Raw genomic sequence first — 24,058 nt, forward strand, 5'->3', positions numbered from 1 at the left:
AAGTTAAAACTAAAAAGGAAACCTGAAAATAAACAGAAAATCGTGTTATTGCAAATATTATTACACCATAGTCTATTTGTGCCTACTACATGTCTATCTTCCCCGTAAGCTATTCTCTCTGCCTAGAATACCCTTCCTATTTATCTAGCTAAGGAATCCTCCCAAATCTAGCTCAAATGTTTTGTCCTTAGTAAGCCTTTCCTAATGCCCTCACAGTATTTGCTTTGCTCTCTGAGCTTCTACATTACTGCCTGGATGAGAATTGATCTGTTTCCCTCAACAGTTCCTTTCTAGACTGTGAACTCCTTGTGGGCAGAAATACTTATTCATTGTTGTGGCCTCAGTGCCTATGAGTTCTAGGACCTTCATACAAATTGCTGGAAGGCGGGAATACAGGAGGCTAAAATGGATTAATCGTGACATTCTATTTCTGTGTTGCCAGTTACTAGCACAGAAGTGTGTTTTATTCTCCTGCATTTTATGGGGTGGGGCGGGGGGGGGGGAGTTCTTTATTTTTTTAGTACCAGGTTTCAGCACTGAAGAAATGACTTCATTCTAGCCATAAGCAACAATAATCAAGAAAGCTGGTCTTGTTCCATTAGCCTATGGACAAGTTTTACTCTTTACAAGCTGTTACCCATTACATAATATTAAATTGTAAAATCTGGGTCAGACAGGTAAAAAATAAACAGTTCTAAGATTCGCATCGACCTCATCACTATCTCTTCAACTGCCAATAACATTCATCAGATGACCACATGATGATAAAACAAGATTCCATAATGACTTTACATACCTCTTAATGCAGCCATTTTGTTTGCATCTAGAGGTCGGAGGCCTTGGGAATTGACACCTACCCAGCCGTCCGTCAGAATTTTCTTGGAGAACAAAATATGAATCAGGTAGCGGACTGCATGCCTAGGATTCGCCTTCCTTTGTGCAGTCAGCAAATGAGCATCAAGCACCCTGACATTCCTTTTTGGATCACCGAGATACCCTTTTAAAACAGAGGGAAAAAGTAAAATCTTTGTGTTTTTTTCATGCAAGGCTACCATGAAAGTGCCCAAGAAAAGGAAACTAATTGATTTCTAATTCACTAATTTCTACTTGGGTGAATTTTTTTCTGTACTTCTCTCTTCTTTTCCTTAAATGAGTCTCTTTGATGCCATCTGCATAACAGCATTTTTCACCTTTTCTAGTCTTGAATTCTCCATACTTGAACTAATTGTTTCATTGTCTTGAATAAATTCAATTCTTAGGCTAAAGATGCATATGTAAACATGTTGCTCTGAGATCCCATTGCTCCCTTTTACAGACTAAAAGTACACTCAGAGCTATATTCCTGAGTGAGTATATGTGCCCTGAAAATGATTTGGAAAAAACGGGTAGGCATAATTAAGAAAATTTTAAGGGGCGCCTGGGTGGCTCAATCAGTTAAGCATCCAACTTCAGCTCAGGTCATGATCTCACGGTTCGTGGGTTCGAGCCCTGTGTTGGGCATTATGGTGACAGCTCAGAGCCTGGAGCCTGCTTTGGATTCTGTGTCTCCCTCTCTCTCTGTCCCTCGCCCCCACCTCTCTCTCTCTCTCTCTCTCAAAAATAAAAATAAACATAAAAAAAGAAAATTTTAAAATAGCTAGCATTTATTGAGTAACTACTATATATCAGTCACTATGTTAAATATTTTGCATCTATAATCTCAGTTTCATCACCCTAATGACATTATGCCCATTTAGAAGATGAGGAAACTGAGGCCCACAGAAGTTACTTGTGAACAAGATCACAGAGCCAGTTTTTAAATCTGTTTATAAACCAAGTTCTCTGAACCATTAATCTGCTGATGTCTTCCATTCTTTTTTCTATTTCTTGTTTTTAAACACAAAATTAAAATCATACTTCATACATAGTCTGAATCCTGCTTTTTCAATTATCTCGAACATGTCTCCATTTTCTTTAGTTCTTGTTTTGTTTTGTTTTTTTTCCAAGTCTGCATCTGCATTCCTATCTTCATGATTTTCCTGACAGGTGACACTCAGGTTGGACTTGGGTTCTGAGCATTGCGTTAAGAGCTTTAAATGAATAATTCCATTTGATCCTCACAATTCTATGAAATAGGTACCAGAATTTTTGTCACTTCACAAATGAAGAAACCAATACTTAGGTTATATAAGTGACTGAAGGTCACATGGTTAGTAAGACCTAGAGCTGGGATTTGAACCCAGGCAATCTGACTCAAGAGCCCATGCTCTTAACCACGATGCTTTACTGCTTCATGTATGTCCATGGATATACCAGGAATTACTTCACTAATTCCCTATGGCTGCTTATTTGGCTGTCTCCGATTGTCCATGATTCTCTAAAGAAAGTTCTTGTACCAAAATTTAAATATAAATCTTTTTTATTAATTACATCTTCAGATAGAAGTGGGATTACTGAGTCAATTGGCATAAATACTTTCATGGATTTTTATAGAAATCACCCTTCAGAAAGTTTTCGCCACTGTATACTTCTAACAATAGCATACCACGGTGCCCATTTAGTAACGGAACAATTTTGGAACTTTTTTCTACTTTGGCCAACAAAATGATTTAAAAGAAAAGCATCTCCTCTAGGACAGGAGTCAGCAAACTACAGTCCACAGGGCAATCTCACTACCATTTTTTGTAAATGAAGTTGTATTGGCACATAGCCACGCTCATTCACCTGCCTACATCTGGGGCTGCTTTCATGCTACAGCAGCAAAGTTGAGTAGTTGTGACAGACACCAGATGGCCCACAAAGCCTAAAATAGTTACTATCTAGCCCTTTACAGAAAAAGTTTGCTGAGCCCTGTGCTAGAATACTAATAAGAGATTATCTACTTAGAAGTAGAGACACAAAGGAACTATAAAATATTAGGAAGGTTTGCCCTTAGAAACCATGGAACTTAGGGTCACCTCATCTCTGCCACTGTGGCTTGGCAGGCAATACACAGCTCAGGTCATGATCTCACGGTTCATTGGTTTGAGCCCCGCATCGGGCTCTGTGCTGACAGCTCAGAGCCTGGAGCCTACTTCGGATTCTGTGTCTCCCTCTCTCTCTGCCCCTCCCCCGCTCGCACTCTATCTCTGTCTCTCAAAAATGAATAAACGTTAAAAAAAATTTAAAAAAAAAAGAAATATGAGATTTAAAGCAAGAGAGAACTGAGTTAGAGTTCCAGAATTGCCACTTACCAGGTCTTAAGGCTTTGAGAAAGGGAGTAATAAAAGTACCTACATATGGGGTCATTTGAATGTTAACAGAGAAGAGACATGTCAGTTCACTAGTACAGTGCCTTGTACACACTCAATAAATGTTAGCCATTATTACTAATATAACCTAAAACCAACCCTTAAAATAGGAAACAAAAACCTTCCATTTGCCTGTATCAAGAACGTTTAAGGGGACGCCTGGGTGGCTCAGTCCGTTGCGTGTCTGACTTTGGCTCAGGTCATGATCTCGTGGTTCATGAGTTCGAGCCCCATATCAGACTCAGTGCAGAGACCGCTTCAGATTCTCTGTCCCCTTCTTTCTCTGCCCCTCCCCTATTCATGCACGCTCACTCTCTCTCTCTCAAAAATAAATAAAACATTTAAAAAAAGAATGTTGAAGAATATATGTTAAGTGGTGCTACTTGTGATGTGTCATCACACAGTCAGTCACCAAAATTGGACCGGATGCAGAAAGATGATGAGCTAGAATCTTGGCTATTGTCATTTTCCAATATAGTTGAGTAAGATCTGTTTTCCATGACATTTTCTGCTTTTACCAATATTTCTATAGTTAAAAGTGCTGAAAGAAAAGAACTCTCGATAGCAAATTTGCTATCCAGCAAACTATCCTTCAGGTATGAAGGGGAAATAAACACATTCTCAGACAAAGAAAACTAAAAGTATTTATCACTAGCAGACCGACTCTTAAAGAATGGCTAAAGGAAGATCATCAAACAGAAAAGTTATGATGACAGAAGGAATCTTGGAGCATCAGAAAGGAAAAGATAACAACAGAAAGAGCAGAAATATGCATGCAGAGAAACTTGATCATTCATTCAATATGAAATGGAACAGCTACACTGGAAAACAGTTTGGCAGTTTCTTATAAAACCGAAATCTTCAATTACCACATGACATAGTAATTTCACTCTTGGGCAAGTATCCCAGAGAAGTAAAAGCTCATGATATGACATGAAAACCTGCACATGAATGTTCTTAGCTTCATTCATAATAGCCAAAACTGTGAACAACCCAGATGTCCTTCAACAGGTGAATGGTTAAACAAACCGTGGTAAATCTAATACCATAGAATACTATTCAATAATTAAAAGAAATAAAGACCAGAAGAGGCAGAGATCCGGATAAATACAATATGATCGTGAGTTTTGTAAACCATATGTGACGACTGAGACAAAAATGAAAATACCATCTGACATCCAAGACAATGACAGTTAAAAATGAGGAGGGCAAAGGGAACTAAGTGGAATTAAAGTTTCAACACTTTATTCCAAGTGGTAAAATGCTGATACCGGTAGACTGTCATAAGTCACATACATATATAGTAACATCCAGAGGAACCACTCAGAAAACTATACAAAACAGCATATTTAAAAACATAAATAAATCAAAATAGAATCCTAGAAAGTGTTCAGGTAACACACAGCAAGGCAAAAAAAGATAAACAAAAAAAGAACGAGACGGGTGTCTCACTAGCTCAGTCAGTAGAGCATGCAACCCTTGATCTCAGGGTGGTGAGTGCGAGCCCCACAATGGGTGTAGAGACTACTTACAAAAATAAATAAAATAAACTTTAAAGAAAATAATGAGAAAAACAGAAAACAAAAAGAAAAATAATAAAATGCTAGACTTAGGTCTATGATATCAATAATTATCTTAAATGAAAATAACCTAACCATATCAATTAAATGGCAGCAACTGGTAAAGTAGATTAAAAAAAGTCAACTATGTGCTGTTTACAAGAAACTCTACAAATTCAATACATAGGTAGATTGAAAGTAAACTGATGGAAAAGCATACATATACCATGCAAACATTAATCAAAAAAAAAAAAAAACAGAATAGCTGTACTGCCATCAGATAAAGTAGACTTGAGAGCAAAGAAAGTTACTAAAAACAAATAAAGATGAAAAGACCAACCCCAACGAAGACAATGATTCTCAACATACCAAATGACAAAGTCTCAAAATACATGAAGCAAAAATGGAAAGAGCTAAAAGGAGAAAGAATCAAATCCATAATTATAGTTCTGGACCTCACACACTCCCCTCTCTCAGCAACTGATGGAACAACCAGACCAAAAATCAGCAAGGATACATAAGATCTGAACAACACAATCAATGAACAGGATTCTCGTTATAGAACATTCCACCCAACAAAACCAGAATGTATTATGTTTTTTCAAATGCCTGTGGATCATTCACCAACACAAACCACATCCTAGGCCAGAGGAAAAAATCTCAACAAATTTAAAAGAAAATAAATCAAAAGCATAAGAGACTCTTAAAAACTGAGAACAAACTGAGGACTGATGGGGGGTGGGGTGGTTGGGTGATGGGTATTGAAGAGGGCATCTTTTGGGATGAGCACTGGGTGTTCTATGGAAACCAATTTGACAATAAATTTCATATATTTTGTAAAAAAAAACAAAGAAAAAAAAGAAAAGAAAAGAAATCATATGTAGTATATTTTCTGACCATAATAGAATCAAACTAGAAATCAATAATAAAAACACAAGAAGAAAAATCTTTAAACACCTGGAAATTGAACAGCATATTTATAAATAATAGATGTATCAAAGAGAAAGTTTTCAAAGAAATAATAAAATACATAGGACTTAATGAAAATACAACACATCAAAATATATGAGATGTAACTAAGTCAGTACTAAAAGTGAAATTTATAGCCCTAAATGCTTATATTAGAAAAGAAGACAGTTCTAAATTTATAATGTAAGTTCCTACACCAAAAACTAAGAAATGAAGAGTAAAATAAACCCAAAATAAGCAAAAATAATGAAATAACAAAGAGCAGTAATCAGGTACCTGGGTGGCTCAGTCAGTTAAGTGTCCAGCTCTTGATTTCGGTCAGGTCATGATCTCATGGTTTGTGAGTTCGAGCCCCACATCAGGCTCTGTGCTGACAGCATGGAACCTGCTTGGGATTCTCTCTCTCCCTCTCTCTCTCTCTGCCCTTCCCCTTCCCGGGCATGCTCTCTCTCTCTCTTTCTCTCTTTCTCTCTCTCTCTCAAAATAAATAAACTTAAAAAAAAAAACAGAAATCAATGAAACTGAAAATATGAAAACAACAGGAAATCAACAAAGCAAATAGCTAGTGCTGCAAAAGATTAATAAAGCTACTAAACCTCTAAAAAGAAAAAGAGATGACACAAATCATCAGTATCAAGAATGAAGCAAGTTATCACTAGAGATCCAGCAGTCATCAAAAGGATAATAGGGAATGCTACAAACCACTTTACATTCATAAATTTAGTAACTTAGAAGAGTTGAATCAATTCCTCCAAAATTACAAATGCCAAAACTCAACCCAGATGACATAGATAATCTAGATAGCCCTATAACCATCAAAGACATTAAATTTGCAATTAAAAGCCTTCTGAAAGGGTGCCTGGATGGCTCAGTTGGTTAAACGTCCGACTTCGGCTCAGGTCATGATCTCACAGTTCAAGAGTTCGATCCCCGTATTGGGCTGTGCTGACAGCTCAGAGCCTGGAGGCTCCTTCAGATTCTGTATCTCCCTCTCTCTCTGCCCCTCTCTCGCTCACACTCTGTCTCTCTCTCTCAAAAATAAATAAACATTTTAAAAAATTATAAATTTTTTAAAAAGTGAAATAAATAAATAAAAACAAATGATAAAATAAAATCTAAAGTAGAAAAAAGGATCTCTCTGTATTATTTCATGCACCCACATGTGGTTCTGAAATATCTCCAAATGAAAACTTTCATTTTGAAAAAGCTATCACTAGGAATTCATATTAAGAATGTTGATGAACCTAAATTAGAGAGTACTACTTATAATATGTATCATTTTAAAGTCAAACCAGGAGTGAGGAAGAAAGACTCTGAATCAGTGTCACGGTCCCTGTTGTTTTTCACTGAAGTTGAAGAATCCATTGTCTCAGAACTCATTTCTGTCCTGGATTCTGTTTGCACCACATTTTGATCAGTAAAACATTTTTCAAGTGCTGAAAGACAAGGAATCTCAAGAGTGATTTTTGTGTCAGGCAAAACTACCCTCCAAGAATGAGGGAGAAATAAAGACATCCTCAGACAAAGGAAAATTAAAAAAAAATGTTGCTGGCTGACTTAGCCTTAAAACATGGCTAAAGGAAATCTGACCAAAAGGATATAATGAAGGAAGGAGCCTCGAAGTACAAAGAAGGAAGAAAGAACAAAAGAAAGAGCAAAATTATGCACGCAGAAAAACTAGATCACTCGTATATCGCTGGTGGGAATAGAAGACGGTACAGCTACACTGGGAAGCAGTTCAACAGTTTTTTACAAAACTCAACTTACCGTTATTGCAGGACCCAGCAACTGTGCTCTTGGGCTTTATCTCAAAGAAATGAAAACTGATGCTCACATCGAAACCTGTACATGAGTGTTCATAGCAACTTTACACCTAATAACCAAAAACTGGAAACCCAGACATCCTTCAACCAGTGAACAGATAAACCCCAGTACACCCATACTGTGGACTAGTCCTCAGCAACAAAAAAGAAAGAATTACTGATACACGCAGCAACTTAGTTGAAGCTCCAAGGAATTATGCTGAATGAAAAAAAAAAGGCCATCCCCAAAGATTACATACCATATGAGTCTATTTATATAAAACTCCTGAAATGAAAAAAATATAAAGGAGAAGAGCAGATTAGTGGCTGCCAACGGCAGGGACAAGGCAGGGTAGGAGTAAGAGAGTAGGAGGAGAAAAGCAGGTACAGGTTTAAAAGGCAATAGATGAAAACTACTCACGTCATGAAATTAAATAATATAAAGCTGAATACACATACACACACAAACATAAATCTACACACAAATACAAATAAAACTGAGAACATCTCAATAAAAATCTGTGGATTCTATCAATGTCTACATACTGGTTGTGTGATACTATACTATAGTTTTGCCAGATGGTGTCATTGGGACAAAGTGGGTAAAATGTACACAAGATCTCTCTTACAATTGCATGAGCAGCTACAATTTTCTCAATATAAAATTTCTAATTTTTAACTAATTAATTTTAAGTATCTTAAAAAAATTTTTTTAACATTTATTCAATTTTGAAAGATGAAGAGAGACAGAGCATGAGCAGGGGTGGGGCAGAAAGAGAGGGAGACATAGGATCTGAAGCAGGCTCCAGACTCTGAGCTGTCAGCACAGAGCCTGATGCGGGGCTTGAACCCACAGACTGAGAGATCATGACCTGAGCTGAAGTCAGATGCTTAACTGACTGAGCCACCCAGGTGCCCCTAAGTAATTTTTAATTAGGAGAAGCTACCAGTAGGTGACATTAAGTGTGTTAAGGAATCTATATTAAACAGCGCTACTTGTAATATGTATCATTTCAACTCACCAAAACTGGAAGGGATGAAGAAATATGCTGAAGTATCTTGACCACTGTCATTTTCCAATACAGGTGGGCAATTTGTCATCTTAGTGTTATTTTCCAGGCTGGTTTCTTCTTTGCCCATCATTTCATAAAGACAACATTTTTTAAGTACTGGAAGAAAAGACTACCAAACTCATGTTCTATACCCAATGAAACTATCCTTCTGTAATAAGGCAAAAATAAAGATATTTACATACAGAGGAAAACCAGAAGTATTTGTCACTAACTGACTTAGGCTCAAAAATGGCTAAAGGAAACTCTTCTTACAGAAAGAATATGAAAGAAAGAGTTCTGGAGCATCAAGAAGGAGAAAGAACAATGGAAAGAGCAGAAATCTGGATGCAGAGTGACTGGTTCACTCATACATTGCTGGCAGGAATGGAAAATGGTACAGCTACGCTGGAAAGCAGTTTGTCCATTTCTTATAAAACTAAGGATGCAATTACCAAAGGGCCCGGAAGTTGCACTCTTGGGCATTCATCCCAGAGAAATAAAAACTTGTGTGAGAGAGTGAAATGAATGAAATGAAGCAAAGCTAAAAACGATAAACAAGTATTCATAGCAGGTTTACCCCTAACAGCTAAAAACAGGAAACCCAGAGGTTTTAACAGCTAAATAAATCATGGGGTACCCAAACACTGGAATAGTACTCAGCAGCAAAAAAGAAGGAATGACTGACACGTGCAGCAACAGGAGCAACTCTCCAGGGAATTACACTGAGGGAAGAAAGAAGCCAGTCTCAAACACCATGTGATTCCATTTATAGAACAATGCTGAATGGACACATTATAGATCTGGAGAGCAGATTCCTGATTGCCAGCAGAGAGAGACAGGGCATGGCCTGGAATTGGGGAGAGAAGTCCTCTGGAGGGAGGTGGGTGTGGCAAAAAAAAGAGCAACATGAGGGAAAATGGTGCTGATGGAACTGTTTCGGGGCTTCCCTGTGGTAGAGGCTACGTGAATCTCTGCAGACGGTAACATCGGTAACATCATATAGAACTAAATACACACGAGCGAAACTGAAACCAGGGACATCTCAATCGTATCTGCTTGTGTCTGCGGATGGTAGAGTAACAGTATCTTGGTTGTGATAATTTGTCACTGTTTTGCAAGATGTTAAGATTGGGTAAAACTGGAGAATGGGAACACAGGACCTCTCTGTATTATTTTTTATAACTGCATGTGCAGCTAAACTTTTCTGAAAATAAAAACTTCATTAGAAAAAGCTACCACTGGGGTTCCTGGGTGGCTCAGTCAGTTGAGTGCCCGACTTCAGCTCAGGTCATGATTTCATGGCTCTGTGAGTTCGAGTCTCGCATCAGGTTCTGTGCTGACAGCTCAGAGTCTGGAGTCTGCTTCGGATTCTGTGTCCCTCTCTCACTCTGCCCCTCCCTCACTCATGCTGTGTGTGTCTCTCTCTCAAGAGTAAATAAAAAAAAGAAAAAGAAAAAGCTACCACTGAGGTGCCTAGGTGGCTCAGTCGTTTGAACGTCCGACTTTGGCTCAGGTTGTGATCTCACGGTTTGTTCGTGAGTTCAAGTCCCACAATGGGCTCTCTGCTGTCAGCACAGAGCCTGCTTTGGATCCTCTGCCCCCAACCATGCCCCATGCCTCGGCCCCTCCCCTGCACATGCGTGCACGTTTCTCTCTCTCTCAAAAACAAAAAATAAACAAAAAAACTTTTTTAATATTAAAAAAAAAGAAAAAGCTACCACTATCTCACACTAAGGATGTTGAAGAATCTAGATTAAATATACTACTGTATCAAATGTATCATTTCAAAATCACCAAAACTGGGAGGAAAGCAGCAACATAAGGGGAAAAAGTCTTGGCCACTGTTGTTTTCCAATAAAAGTGGATAACTTGTTGTCTCAGGGCTCTCTTCCAGGTTGGTTTGAGCCTTTACCGATATTTCTATGAATAAACTATTTTCAAATACCGAAAGTTAAGAAATCTCAACCCTGAAGTCTGTATCAGGCAAAACTGTCCTTCAGTAATGAAACAGATTTATGAGAATGGTAATGAGTGAACCTGGAGGGCATTAATAAGCCAAATAGTAAACAAGACAAACACTGCATGGTATCATTTATATGTGGAATCTAAAAAGAAAAAAATTCAAACTCGTAAAAACAGAGAGTAGCATAAATGAATGGCAGTTCAATGGCAGCCAGGGGCTGGGTGGGGGTGGGGGGGAATGGGGAGAGGCTGGTGAAAAGGTACCAACTTTCAGTTTTAAGATAAATAAAGTCTGAGGATCTAATGTACAGCTGATAATACTGGACTGTATAACTGAAATTTGCTTAAAGTGTAGAACTTAAGCATTCTCACCACAAAAATAAATAAATAAATAAATAAATAAATAAATAAATAAATAAATAAAAAGGTATGTGAGATGGTAGACATGTTAATTAACTCAATGATGGGAATCATTTCCCCATGTATACGTATATCAAATCACACCGTACACTTTATAAATATATTACAACTTTGTCAATTATACCTCAATAACACTGAAGACAAGATATGAACATCCAAACTGGTTTAAAAAAAAAAAGAATGAAGGGGAAATCATGACATTCTCACACAAAGGAAAGCCAAAAGTATTTTCCACTAGCTGACTTATGTTTGAGAATGGCTAAATGAAAATCTTCTATCACAAAAGAATGATGAAAAAAATTCTGGAGCATTGAAAAAGAAGAAAGAGGGGTACCTGGGTGGCTCAGGTTAAGCATCCAACTCTTGGTTTCAGCTCAGGTCATGATCTCATGGTTCATGAGTTCAAGCCCTGCATCGGGCTCTGCACTGACAGCACAGAGCCTGCTTGGGATTCTTTCTCTCCCTCTTTCTCTCTCTCTGCCCCTCCCCTGCTCATATGCACGAGCTCTCTCTCAAAATAAATAAACACTTAAATAAATAAATAAACAAAAAGGAAGAAAGAAGAATGAAGGCAGCAGACATGTAGATGCAGAGAAACCAGATCACTCACACACTGCTCGTGCAGAAGTAAAATGGTACCGCCTCTCTGGAAAACTGTGGCAGTTTCTTATAAAACTAAACATGCAATGATCATACAACCAAGCATTTGCACTCTGGGGCATCTAAAAGAAATCAAAACTTATGTTTACATGAAAACCTGTACATAAACAGTCACAGCAATTTTACTTGTAATCCTGAAAAGTAGAAAAAAGTCCAGACGTTCTTCAACAGTGAACCAATACACAAACCTTGGTACATCCACGCCATGGAAAGGTACAGAGCAATAAAAAAGAAGGAAATGCTGATACACGCAATAAGTCAGATGAATCTCCTGGGGACTTATATTGAGATGGGTGTGGTTACAAACAGGCAAGATGAGGCATCCTTATGGTGGTGGAAATGTTCTGTATCTTGACCGTGGTGGCGGACATCCAACCTACTCATGTGATACAATCAAATAGAACTAAACACATACACAAAAATCAATTTAATTAAACTGGGTAAGTCTCAGTAAGAGCTGTGGATGTGGGGTGCCTGGGTGGCTCAGTCAGTTATGCGAACGACTTTGGCTCAGGCCATGATCTCATGGTTTGTGAGCTTGAGCCCCGCGTCGGGCTCTGTGCTGACAGCTCAGGGCCTGGAACCTGCTTTGGATTCTGTGTCTCCCCTTCTCTCTACCCTTCCCCTGCTCACGCTCTGTGTCTCTCTGTCTCTCAATAATAAATAAATATTTTTAAAAATTAAAAAAAAAAAAGATCTGTGGATGATATCAGTGTCAGTCTCCTGGTTGTGATGTTCTACCACGGTCTTGCAAGATGCTATTGTTGGCCGAAATGGGTAAAGCATAAATGAAATCTCTCTGTATTATTTGTTACAACTACAATGGGTATCCAAATTACCACAATATTAAAAGTATGATTTCTTACAAAGAAAAAGCTATCATGAGTTCACACGAAGGATATTGATAGTTCTAACTTAAACAGTGCTACTTGAAGTAAGTATCATTTCAAACTAACCGAAACTGGGTGGGATGGATTGAGATGAAGAGGCAGGATCTAGGCCAATGTCATTTCCCAATGAAGTTTGGTAATACACCGTCTGACAGCTGTTTTCCAGGCTGGTTTCTGCTTTTTCCGGCGTTTCGACAAGCATAACTTTGTCAAGTGCTGAAAGTCAAGAACTCTCATCTGTAAATTCTATACTGAGTTAGATTATCTTTCAGGAAAGAAGGGGGAAATAAAGACATTCTCACACAAAAGAAAATTAAAAAAAAAAATGTTCCTAGCAGATTTACTCAGAAAAGATAGCTAAAGGAAAATCTTCAAACAGAAAGGATATTATGGAGAAGGAATCTTGGGGCATTAGTAAGGAAGAAATAATAGAAAGGTGAGAAATCTAGATGGGGAGAAACTGGATCACCTATACATTGCTACTGGGAATGCAGAATAGCACAGGCTCTCTGGAAAACTGTTTGGCAGTTTTTATAAAACCAAACATGCTATTACCATAAGACCAAGCAATTGTACTCTTGGCATTCATGACAGAGAAATGAAAACTTGTATTTACACAAAAATCAGTATGTGACTGTTCACAGCAGCTTTACTTCTAGTATCCACAGACTTGGAAAGAAAAAAAAAAAAAACAGATGTCCTTCAATGTGTGAATGCGTTTTTTAAAAAAAATTGTTGTGTATCTATACCACAGGAAACTTTTTACCAATAAATGAGAAATAAAAACTTATATGTACCCAAAAATGTGTACATGGGTATTTATAACTGCTTTATTCCTAATGGCCAAACACCAAAAAAAAACCCAGATGTCCTTCAACAGGTGAACAATTAAACAAAATGTAGTGTATCTGTAGCATAGAATACTATTTTCAGCAATAATAGTAATAAACTATTGATACATGCAACAAACTGGATGCGTCTCCAAGCAATCTGAGTGGGGGGGGGGGAGCTACATCATATATGACTCCACTTATATAACAATCTGAAGAGACAAAATTATAGAAACAGAGAAAAGATTAGAGACAGCCAGGCATCGGGGACGGGTCTTGGGGGCAGGGAAGGTAGGTGTGGTTCTAAAAATTGCAATAACAAGGGATCCTTGAGTGATGGAAATGATCTCCACCTTGACTGTGGTGGTAGACGTGCGAACTTACACGTACAATAAAACTGCATAGTGCTAAATGCACACATGAACACATATACACATATACACACACAGATGCAAATAAAACCGGAGGCATCTCAATAACACCTGTGAATTATATCAATGTCAATGTATGGGTTGTAGTAACACTGTACCATGGTTCTGCAAGGTGTTATCATTGGGGAAAATCCATAAAGCATAAACGAATCACTCCATATTATTTCTTACTACTGCACTGAATCTTAAGTTACATCAAAATAAAATTTTCAAAAAGAGCTGTAACTGGCTTGTATTAAGGATGTTGATGGATCTAGATTAAACAGTTATACATGTGATATGTATCATTTCAAACTCACCAAAATTGGGCAGGAGTGGGAGAGATGAAGAGTCAGTATCTGAGCCCCTGATACTTCCCAATAAAGCTGGGTAATAGATGGTCTCGGAGCTGTTTTCGGGGCTGGTGTCTGCATTTCCTGACATTTCTAGGAGTATGAACTTTTCAATTGCTGAAAGATAAGAACTCTCAACCATGAATTCTACATGAGGCAAAACTATCCTTAAGGAAAAACGTGAAAGAAAGACATCTTGAAACACAGGAAAACTAAAAGAATCTGTCCCCAGCAGACTTACCTGTATAGAAAGGCTAAAGTAAAATCTTCAAACAGAAAGGACATGATGAAAGAAGGAAGTCTGGAGCATCAGGAAGGAGGAAAGAACAATGGGAAGAACAGAAATGTGGATGCGGAGAAAGCAGATCACTCACACTTTGCTGGTGAGAATGCGAACTGGTACAGTCTCTCTGGAAAACTGTTGGACAGTTTCTTATAAAACTGCACATGCAATACCATAAGACTCAACAACTGCACTCTTGGCATTCGTGACAGAAATAAAGCTTATGTTTATACAAAAGCCAGGACACAGATGTTCATAGCAGCTTTACTCCTAATACCAAAAACTGGAAAAAAGGAAAACCCAACAACGACTGTCCTTCAACGGGTGAACGGGTGAACAACTACTGCACGTTGCAACCACAGAAGACTACTCAGCGCTAAAAAGGGAGAAAGTACCGATACATGCAACAACCTGAATGAGTCTTCAGGGAATTGTGCCGACTGAAAATTCCAAATAATCTTCAGAGGTTACATCCCGTAAGATTCTCTTTATACAACACTCTTGGAGAGACAAAATTATAGAGAGCAGCACTTGCTAAGGGTTAAGGAAATGGGCAACGGGAAGGAAAGGGCAGCCTGAGAGAGGCAGGTGTGGTTATTAAAGGGCACGACGAGGCATCCTGATAGCGATGGATATGTTCTGTATCCTGACTGTACTGGTGGACATCAAACTTACTCATGTGATAAAATTACGTAGGCATATGTACAAACGCACACAAATCACTACAAGTACAACTGGGAGCATTTCAGTAACATCTGTGTATTGTACTGATGTCAATACCCTGGTTGTGTTATCATCCCATAGTTTTGTAACATGCTAATGTTGGGAGAAACCGGTAAAGAGTAAAATGGATGTCTTTACATTATTTCTTGAAAACATATGTGAATCCAAAATTGTTTCAAAATAAAAAGCTTAATTTAAAGTATGAGCTACCTCTAGCTTCCATTAAGGATGTTGATGCATCTAAAGCAAACAGTGCTACTTATTTTAAACTCACCAAAACTGGGTGGGAGAAAGACAGGTGAAGAGCACTGGTCCCTGGCATTTCCTGATGAACTTGGGTGGTTCATTGCCTTGGGGTTGTTTTCCAGGCTGGTTTCTGCTGTTACTGGTATTTCTACAGAAAGCACATCTTTCAAGTGCTTCAGAAAAGAACTCTCAGCCGTTAATTCTATATGTAGCAAGACTATCCTTCATTAATGTACAGGAAATAAAGACATTCTCACATGAAGAAAAACTAAAAGAACTTGTCCCTCACAGACTGACCCTTAAAGAAAGGCCGAAAATATTCAAAATATTCCCAAAATATTCAAACAGAAAAGACATGAAAAAGGAATGGCTCCCTGAGCATCAAGAAGAAAGAACAATGGAAAAAGAAAAAAAATAGGCATAAAGAGAAATTGTTATCACTTATGTATTACAGGTGTAAAGTCAAATGGCACAGCTCCTCTGAAAAAAATTTTAGCAGTCTCTTATAAAACTAAACATGAAACTGTCCTATGACCCACAATTGCCCTCTCGGGCAGTCACCTCAAAAAAAATATAAACTTAAGTTTACACAAAAACCAGTATATGACTATTTGCAGAATCAAACATGGGAGAGTGGAAGAAACTGTTGATACATGCAACAGTTGGCATGAATCTCCAGGAAATTATGTTTAGGGAAAAAAAAGCTATGCTCAAAAGGTTATATGGGTTTTATTCCATCTAAATAACAATATTCAAGGGGCACCTGGGTGGCTCAGTCAGGTAAGCATCTGACTTTGGCTCAGGTCATGATCTCATGCCTCTCCTTCTGCCCCTCCACCCACTCACACTCTCTCTCTCTCTCAAAAATAAATAAACATTAAAAAATTAAAAAAAGAAAAAAAGCAATATTCAAGTGACAGAATTATAGAAAGTGAGATCCGTTCACTCTTCGCTAGTGTAGGAGGAAAAGGTGACCAGAGGGAGGTGGCTGTGGTTGTAAAGGGCAGTATGTGGCAACAATGGAAGCTTTCTGGATCACAACTGTGATGATAAATAACACTCGTGGAATAAAATCGCACAGAACTGAATACATGCACACACACACACACACACACACACACACACACACACAAATGTGGATATAATCAATGTCAGTACCCCCTAGTTGTGCTATTTTACTATAGTTTTACAAGAGGTTATCGTTGGGGAAAATGGGTAAAACATAAATGGGATCTCTACATAATTTCTTTTTTTTTTTTTAACTTTTTTAGCGTTTATTTTTGAGACACAGAGAGACAAAGACAGAGTGAGCCGGAGAGGGGTAGAGAGAGGGGGAGACACAGAACTCAAAGTGGGCTCCAGGCTCTGTGCTGTCAGCATAGAGACAGACGTGGGGCTCAAACTCATGAAGTCATGAACTGTGAGATCATGATCTGAGCCGAAGTCCAACACTCAACCAACTGAGCCACCCAGGCACCCCTAGACATAATTTGTTACAACCACACATGAATCTGCAATGATCTCAAAATAAAAAGCTTCATTAAAAAGAAGAGCTGGCACTGACTTGCATTAAGGATGCTGGTGAATCTGAATGGCACGACTTATCATATGTGTCATTTCAAACTCACCAAAATTGGAAAGGATGAAAACAGACGAAGAGGCAGTATCTTGGCCACTGTCATGTCTCAACAAAGTTGGGTAATACACTGACTTAGCGCTGTCTCCAAGGCTGGCTTCGGCTTTTCCTGGCATTTCTATAAATAAAAGGTTTTCAAGGGCTGTAATACAAGAACCTGCATTCATGAGTTCTATACTGGATGAAACTATCCATCAGGAAAGAAGGGGAAATAAAGACATCTCACACAAATGAGAACTAAAAGGTTTTGTCCCCAGAAGACTGATTCCTACAGAAAGGTTAAAGGAAAATCTTCTATCAGAAAGGATATGAGGAAAGAAGGAATCACGAAGCATCAGAAGAAAGAACAATGGAAAGAGCAGAAATACGGATGTGAAGAAACTGGGCCACTCATACACAGCTGGCAGCAACATAAAATGGCACAACTATACTGGAAAACAGGTAGTTTCCCATAAAACTGAATATGCAAATAAAAGATAACCAAAAACTGCACTCCTGGGTACTCATGTCCAAGAAATGAACACTTCTATTTACACAAAAACCTGTACATGAATATTCACAGCAGCTTTACCCCGATAGTCAAACACTGGGTGGGGGGGGAATGAAAATTTTCTTCGACAGGTGAGCCGTTAAACTACAGCATACCTATACCATGGAACAGTAGTCAGCATGCAGTGATACATGCAACAACTTGGTTTAATCTCCAGCGACTTACCTGGGGTGAAAAAAAGCCAGTATGAAAACGTTACATACTACATGCATCCAACTATATAACAATTTTGAAGTGACACACTTTTAGAGATAGAGAATAGATCAGTGGTTGCCAAGAGCTGGGGAAAGGGGAACAGGGAGGGCAGGGCCACCAGAGGGTGAGAAAAATGTTCTGTACCTTGACCACAGTGGTGGATGTGCAAACCCCACATGATAAAACTGCCTGGAACTAAATGCACAGACACACAGTGAAACCAAACTGGGGATGGCTGAATAAGATCCGTGGGTTATATCAGCATCAGTCTCCTGCCCTTGATATTTTACTGTAGTTTCACAAGATGTTACCTTTGAGGGAGATTGGGTAAGGGGTACCACTCGATTCTTTCTTAGAACTACATGTGAATCTACAATTATCTCCTAAAACTTTTAATTAAAAAAATAGCTATAGCCAACTGTACTTCAGCTTAAAAAATAGCTATTGCTGGGGCGCCTGGGTGGTGCAGTCGGTTAAGCGTCCGACTTCAGCCAGGTCACGATCTCGCGGTCTGGGAGTTCGAGCCCCGCATCAGGCTCTGGGCTGATGGCTCAGAGCCTGGAGCCTGTTTCCGATTCTGTGTCTCCCTCTCTCTCTGCCCCTCCCCCGTTCATGCTCTGTCTCTCTCCCAAAAAATAAATAAACGTTGAAAAAAAAAATTAAAAAAAAAATAGCTATTGCTAGTTTGCATTATGAATGCTTTTTAGGGGCACCTGGGTGGCTCAGTCGGTTAAGTATCTCTTGATCTCACCTCCGGTCTTGATCTTAGGGTTGTGAGTTCAAGCCCCATGCTGGGCATGAGCCTTCTTAAAATAATAATAATAATAATAATAATAATAATAATAAGGAATGCTCTTTAATCCAGTTGAAAGGATGCTATTTCTAACATGTGCCATTTCAAACTCACCAAAACTGGGAGGGATGCAGAAAGCTGATGAGGCAGCATGTGGGTCCATGCTGCTATTTCCCGGTAAAGTTGAGCAGTTTGCCGCCTCAGGAAACTGGGCCAGACTGGGCTTTCCTTGTGGCAGAAGGGCTGGAGGTACTGCTGGAGGACACTGGGCAGACAGGGTAACACAGCTGGCACCTTCCGCACCTTCGCTGACAAAGTAGGAAAGGGCGGCAAGACCAGGAGCTGGGCCGCCTGGTGTGCGATTGGACTGTAATGAAAACGTGGGGACAACCTTGGGAATTGGTGGCTTCTGCCTGAGGTCCGGCTGCTGTAGCTCAGGAGATGCTGCCGACTGAAGAGGAGCTCCCACAGAGTTGGTCAGGGGCTGGGTTTCCTGCTGGTCCTCTGGTACAGAGGGGCCCGCGGCTCCCTGGCCAGGGGAAGAGAATACAATGGGTTATGCTCTTTGCTTTGGTTCCTGGACTTGAATTTCTCCACGAGGTATAAAATTAAAACTGTTTTGTGTAAATCCAGAGGACCTGTAAAATCACACAAACCCATGATAAACCAATTGTGACAATAATAAGTAAAAAGCTGATAAAAGCATGAACACCTGTTTTCCTGGTGAAATCATTTTCCATAGTTAAGGATAAATGCTGAATTTTTATTACATGATTTTTATTCCTCTTCAACCCTACATTTTGAGTGCATTTTATAGATTACAGTTACAAACATAAAAACACTCAGTATCAAAATTTCTCAATCCTCAACTATAGCATTCCTCCAAGAGAGGTTTAATCTCCCATCTGCTGCTACAGTAAGTATATGTCAGCCTTGCTAATCTCAGAGTCATTAGTTCTCTCTCACTTCTAATCGATTGGTATCTTTAGGAACTAGAGGTTTATCAAAGTAGTGAGAATGTTTTTATGACACACAGTTTGGCAACAGGGGCTTCTCCCAAGAAGGTTGCATTTTTGAGACGATTCTGCAAAGCTGGTTTACCTGCCTATTTGTGTTTTCAATAAGTTCTTGCAAACCCTATTATAACACAAAAAGTATTTTAGCAGATCCTATCTCAAAAGAAAAGTAACAGACAAGAAAATACCAGTAAGCCAAATCTTTATCGCTAGAAACAAGGGAAGCTCTGAAGCCATCAGAAAGATCGTTTCCCACTTGACGCCCGGTTTTGGTGACACAGAGCCGAGCTGGCTGAGATAAGGGGCCCCAGCCTCCTACTCAACTACTCATGCCATACAGGCATTTTCAGAAGCTTTACTACCCGCAAGTAAATGTACTACCATTCTTATAAGCCACCACATTTAGGACGGAGTCGGTTTACGTCAAGGAGAATGCTATTTTAGGAAAGAAAGTTTCAAATCTGCTAAAAGGCCAAAGAGCCTCTCTGCATAGAATGACGGTGCGAACTCCTAGGCAGTGAGCATTCCACTCTGGAAAGAACAGTGAGCCAGATATAACAGATGTGACTTCTGGCTTCAAAGTATTTTTAACTCAGGCCATCGACAGTTACCCTTACAAAACCTTTGAGTGCATGTCCCGTACAGGCCAACCAGGTTCGGGACTAATAAAACCTGAGAATTCTTCAAATACACAGAAACTTCATTCAGGGAAACAATTCACTTCAACCGGAGGCTGGAACCATTTCCCTTCATTCCTCCATTCATTCCAATAAACAGTTCTTGGGGGCCTACGACCTGTCAGAACTGCTTTGCTAGGTGCCGGCAATATGGACAGAAAACACAACACAACACAACAAGATCACCGGATCCTGCCCGAAGAAACTCCCATTGTAGCTGGTGAGGGATGATTTCAATCAAGTGACCAGCAGCCGCAGCAGTGGTTCTCCAAGTGCGGCCTCGGGCCAGTAGCATCCACATCGCCTACTGGCTTGTCGGAAAGGCACCGTCTCCCACCCCAGACGTACTGAGGGGGGAACCCTGAGGATGGGGGCGGCGATCTGTTTCCACAAGCCCTCCAGGTGGTTCTGCTGCGTGATCCAGCGAGACCCACCGGTCTGTAACGCTGAGGTAAGTGGCGCAGGCGCTAGGGGGACATGCTTGGGTTCTGATGCTTATCAGCTGTGTGACCTTGGGCAAGTTGCTTAACTTCTCTGTGCTTCCGTTTCCTCACCTACAGAAGAATCGAGATGAGCGCATCTCTCAGAGTTCCCCTGAGGACAAAGTGAGGCGCTGGAGTATGATGTCACTACGAACGTAATCACGATACCACCTGCCGACCGCTCCGCTAGCGCTCAATCACCCGCTGATGTTCGTATTATTTATTATTACACTCGGACGGCCACGGCACAGGTAAGAACGGGAGGCTAAGCGCACACAAGAGCAAGCCCGAACCCAGGCCGGCAGTCGTGGCAGGCCTTCCAGAGAGGTCTACGCCGAGAATTCCAAGACGAGCCGGTGTTCGCTAGCTAAAGATGCATGGCAGGGCATAGAGGGCAGAAGGAACGGCAGATTCAAAACTACCCAAACAGAACACGGGAAGGCACACGTTAGACAGTGAGCGTAAACGACGTGCAAAGAGCAGCGTTTCGAGGGAAGGAGAGAGACAGGGGGACAGAAAGACGGATGGGGGGCCCAAAGAGGAGGTTTTGTTGAGCTGCGGGAGGACGTGCGCAGAGTGATGCAGACCGAGGCTGAAGGGACAGGAGGTGGTGACCGACGAAGGGAGGGGTCCCGGCACAGGGCAAGAGGCCTGGGGGCAGAGCCCCGTGCAGGTGCGGCTGTTCGCCCTACAGGGGAGACGCCGCCCCGAGGACAGATGCCAGGCTACTCGGTGGGCCCTGGGGAGAGCAGTTGGGACCGGGAGGGATTTCTGCCTCACACCCTGCCTCGCCTCCGTGAAGGAAGAGGAAGAAGCGGGGGGCTGAGCTGTTGGGAGCTCGTGGGGACCGGCAGGGAGCTGGCCAGAGAGCTGCGGAAGGGCCAGGGCGCAGCGGGCGGGCGGGCGCCCCCTCCGCCTCCCGGGCTGCGGAGGGCTGGGGTCTTCCAGAAGGGGACGCCGGGCAAGGACGGAAAAGGAAAAGATGGCGGTGCTGCGGCAACCGGCCTGGGCTGGGCAGGGCAGGGAAGGGGTCCAACAAAGGAACGAGCGAGCCCGCTGGGAGCCGCGGGGACCGCCGAGGGCCCGCGTCAGGGCCGTAACTCGAGGCCCCGGGCATTTCTCCTCGTAGGCGCGCGAGCCCACGTCTTCCCAGTGGCTCAGGGAGAAGGCGCGGCAGAGGTGGGGGGGGGGGGGGGGACCGGGGATGCTTCCGGAAGTGGAGGGACAGCCCTGCTCCTGCTCCGGGGCAGAGCCTCCCTCCTGCACCCCGCCCCCTGCACGTCCTCCCCCCCAACCCCAGGCCTGCCGCGTCCCCTCCAGGCAGTCCCCCTGCAGGCAGTCAGCTTCTGCTCTCAGCGACAGTGATAAAGACTCAGGTAATAAACTCTCTTCGGCACCCTACCTGGTTTTAATCCAAGACACTTGGTTTGTCAAGAACTACTTTTTAAAAAATAACCTTTCATTACCTCTAGAGGATGCAGCTCACAAAATCCTTGATTTACATACTTCTATCAATCTCTACCAACAGGCTCACTTTTACAACATCCCCTCGAAACTATGTAAGATACTCCTTAAAAAGCAGTAGTGAGCTGCCATTTTCTTTCAATTGAGATATCTTGATATGCATTTAGGCACATACTAAATTCTATCGAAATCAGCCAATTTCCTTAAGAGAGTGTATTGGAGAAATCAAATATTGAACAATCTAGATGAAAGACATTGAACTACATTGGACCAGTTATGGGCTGTTGGGTTTTTTAAAGCTACAGAAGCCATATTCTTCTTTCAAGTGTTCCACCTAGAGGTACTGTTCTAACTAGAACTTTTTTTTTTAAATATATTACAATGGAGTGATAATCATACAGAATTTGACACGACAAAACAATGACATTAAATGAGGTTAAAAAACTTTTACGCAAAATTTTGGAAAACTACATTTAAAAGACAGAAATTTGATACCTCACAATGGTGTTGAAGTTCCATAAGTTGATTTTGATGATTTTCATCAGAGAAACTTTCAGATGCATTGCTCTGCTATTAATATTATAAAAAGAAGTATGGGGCGCCTGGGTGGCGCAGTCGGTGAAGCGTCCGACTTCAGCCAGGTCACGATCTCGCGGTCTGTGAGTTCGAGCCCCGCGTCAGGCTCTGGGCTGATGGCTCAGAGCCTGGAGCCTGTTTCCGATTCTGTGTCTCCCTCTCTCTCTGCCCCTCCCCCGTTCATGCTCTGTCTCTCTCTGTCCCAAAAAACTAAATAAACGTTGAAAAAAAAAATATTATAAAAAGAAGTAGTCAGTGCTTAATATCACTAGGACCCAAACTAAGCACTAGAAAACCCAATACTTTATATTATATAATTTATCTATTTTAATTATTTCCTTTTTCATCTACATTCCAAAAGCACTTCATAAGTCTTATAATATAAAGCAAACATAAAGTAAAACCAAAACCCGTATTCACATAAGAATGAAAAAGATAAAAGCTGATTAAAAAGGAGGGTGAGGAAAGAAGTTATTAGATAAAAACCTAGATTTAAGAAAAGCTACTGAATATCAGTATGAACACATAGTTTGCAATACATATAAAGACAGATATAGAAATAAAAATGTATGTGTAAGCTTGGGATAGTATACATATATTTCCTAGCTCTGTCCACTGGAAGGACCTAAGAGCAATGATAGAAGAGTAGCAATGAACATATCTAGTGTCCAGATCTTGGTTTCTAAATATCACTCTCCAGTAAAGGAACCAGGGCCCCTTGGGGAGAGGTGACTTCGGAGCTGGGTCAGGGAAAGTATAAATGAGCCTAGAATATCTTGTGATATCAGAAAATAAGGAAGTGCTCAAAAAGAAGTAGAGGCATGTGAAAAGGCCACAGGATCCAACTAGAAGGAACTCCCAATAACCAAAGTTGTAAAATTAGATCAATAAAACAATGATAATATCGGATTATTTAAAAACTCATATAGGAGCACGTAGGCAGCTCAGTCTATTAAGCGTCCAACTCCTGATTTCGGCTCAGATCATGGTCTCACCACAGTCATGGGATGGAACCCCGTGTCAGGCTCCGCACCGACAGCACTGAGCCTGCTTGGGATTTGCCCTGCCTGCCCCTCCCCTCCTTGCACACTCTCACTCTTTCTCTCTAAAATAAACTTAAAAAAAATTTAAAAACTCATATGATACAATAAATGCCCATAAGTCCATACAGATATAAAATATATAATTGAATAAATAAGTAAATGGGGGAGAAAGGACAGCTCTTCCTTACAAATGAATTC

At 40.6% G+C, this 24,058-nt stretch overlaps 1 protein-coding gene across 1 annotated transcript in view; it reads right to left on the reverse strand.

Moving 5' to 3' along the window:
• The window catches only part of BEND2 (BEN domain containing 2), a 66,597-nt gene that overhangs the window by 15,596 nt on the left and 26,943 nt on the right, over positions 1-24,058 (reverse strand). The window contains 5 exon segments of the mRNA XM_045051092.1: positions 797-997; positions 8,622-8,768; positions 12,650-12,799; positions 14,144-14,293; positions 18,717-19,131. Of these exon segments, the coding sequence (XP_044907027.1) occupies positions 797-997; positions 8,622-8,768; positions 12,650-12,799; positions 14,144-14,293; positions 18,717-19,131 (1,063 nt within the window).

The sequence above is a fragment of the Felis catus genome, chromosome X, assembly GCF_018350175.1.
Source record: "Felis catus isolate Fca126 chromosome X, F.catus_Fca126_mat1.0, whole genome shotgun sequence".
NCBI lineage: Eukaryota > Metazoa > Chordata > Mammalia > Carnivora > Felidae > Felis > Felis catus.